This window comes from Amphimedon queenslandica, unplaced genomic scaffold (assembly GCF_000090795.2).
Source record: "Amphimedon queenslandica unplaced genomic scaffold, v1.1 AMPQUscaffold_12924, whole genome shotgun sequence".
Classification (NCBI taxonomy): Eukaryota; Metazoa; Porifera; class Demospongiae; order Haplosclerida; family Niphatidae; genus Amphimedon; species Amphimedon queenslandica.
The window spans coordinates 29,583-31,634 of NW_003546840.1; the positions used below are offsets into that span (position 1 = coordinate 29,583).

General features: G+C 36.8%; 1 protein-coding gene and 1 long non-coding RNA gene across 2 annotated transcripts; both read left to right on the forward strand.

The window, feature by feature from the left end:
* Positions 1-46: 46 nt before the first annotated feature.
* LOC109586209 (dual specificity protein kinase shkC-like) lies at positions 47-670 on the forward strand. The gene has a single exon (XM_020002384.1). It carries the CDS (start codon positions 47-49, stop codon positions 668-670), a length of 624 nt encoding a protein of 207 aa, XP_019857943.1.
* Positions 671-837: 167 nt separating this feature from the next.
* LOC109586220 (uncharacterized) lies at positions 838-2,042 on the forward strand. The gene is made up of 5 exons (XR_002186886.1): positions 838-865; positions 952-1,062; positions 1,121-1,198; positions 1,311-1,400; positions 1,828-2,042. It is a non-coding gene; the product is annotated as an uncharacterized LOC109586220 (long non-coding RNA).
* The last annotated feature ends 10 nt before the right edge of the window (positions 2,043-2,052 follow it).

Genomic DNA, 2,052 nt, shown 5'->3' on the forward strand with positions numbered 1-2,052 from the left:
AGTTGCTGCAAAGGTACTTCACGAGACCATCATATCAGAATATAACATGTCACTATTCTCTCGTGAAATGAATATTGCTTCTAAAATACGTCATCCTAACCTCCTTCAGTTCATAGGAGCCACTACAGAGGGTAATCCAATCATCCTGACAGAGCTAATGCCAACCAGCCTAAGAAAGGAATTAGAGACTGGAGGACTGGCCTATCATACTGTACTAAACATCAGTTTAGATGTAGCCTGTGCTCTCAATTACCTTCATCTCTTCAAGCCTCATCCTATACTACATAGAGATGTCAGCAGTGCTAATGTACTCCTTCAACCAATGGGAGGAGCGCATGGAGGTTTGAGGGCTAAGGTATCTGATTATGGATCAGCTAATCTTCAGCATCTTATAATTAGGTCAATCAATCCTGGTGGCCCACTTTATGCAGCACCTGAAGCAGCCAATCCAATGGAACACTCTCCTTCAATGGATGTCTTCAGTTATGGTGTCCTCCTTCTAGAGATGATAACACGACGTATTCCTCTACCAGAAGAGAGAGTAGGTCTTATTGATGGTATTAGAAGAGCCTCATTTAGGTCTCTTGTTCAACGCTGCCTGATAGTTGAGTATAGACACCGTCCAACAATGAATGATATTATAACTGAACTAAATGACACTATCTATTAGTTATTGAGATATTATTATTATATTTATTATTATTGTTGTTGTTGTTGTTGTTGCTGCAATTTTTTGATAGGGTATACTTTGCTATTTTTTTAATTTAAAATTTTTTAACCAAAAAGAAATTTTATGACGTCATAGAATTAGAAGGGCGTTACCTACTTACGGTACCTCCAAATAAAATGGCAGCCAAAGCACCAGGTCAGTATTTTGTTTTTACTTGATTATGACTCGTGTTGTTACTATTAGTGTATCAGTCAGTTACTGATACCTCTTGTTATCTATAGACTATCAACCAGTGAAGAGGAGGGGACACTCCACTGTATGGGCAGGAGGCTAGTACACAAGGCAAATATTCTCGACCGTGGCACACTGATAGACTCCAATTTAGAGTTAAGGTATTTTAAAATGCATTTATTGCATCATACACTAAATTTTAAATCATTCAACTTGCAGTATGTTGGATCAGAGAATGTTATCAGGAGACGTGGTGATGCTGGAGCTGCCGCTAGATACTGCCTACCTACTTTGAGGGTAAGGAAAGAGAGAGAGGGGAGGGAGTGATTTAATATCTATCGAGTAAAACTTTCATGAATCAGTCATTGCTGTTGTTGTTGCTCATTGTTTTGCTTCTCTTCTTTCATAGACAGCTAGTAAGAATATGAGAGCTGACAAGCTGAAAACAGTTTTAGGTCTAAACATGAAAGGAGTATCACTTTATGACGAGACATAAAAGGTACATCTACATGTACAAGCATGGCCTCAAATGTTTTAGTGTTGGGCGATATATCAATATTTTATTGATACAAACGATACTTTACGGTATTGATTTGTATCGGTATTAAACTTTTAAATAAATTTGTATTGATGTGTTGACCATGCCCACTTATTGAGATTAAATAATATTAATAAAGAAAATTTTAATAAGTTAGTGATGTAGTTACACACATGTGGATACATGTGCGTAAAAAATTGATGAAAACAGTCAATAATAAGGTGTGTGACTCCATAAGTATGGTCTAGTATTGTATTGAAACTGTATTGATGCTCTCGATATGGGCTGATATCAATCAGTATTGGATCGAATCCATTTTGGCCAGTATTGGCCACCACTAAAATATTTATAACTATTAATGCACCTTAATAACTATTAATAACTATAGTCTGTAACTCGGGTCCCAGTGGATAAGGTTACTTATGTTACTCATGATCCAGAGGATCAGTGCTACTTTGGAGTTATCATACAAACTAAGGAGTCTCACACTGGATTTAGACTCTACCTCTTCAAAGCTGAGAGACCTATAGTACCTTATCATGTCATTATGATCATAAATACAGTGCATGTACAGTTTCTGCATGTAAAACTTGATACCTTATGTCTGCATGAA

What these genes read in the sequence shown, in the direction of transcription:
- LOC109586209 (XM_020002384.1), top strand. Translation starts at nt 47, where the DNA reads ATGTCACTATTCTCTCGTGAAATGAATATTGCTTCTAAAATACGTCAT.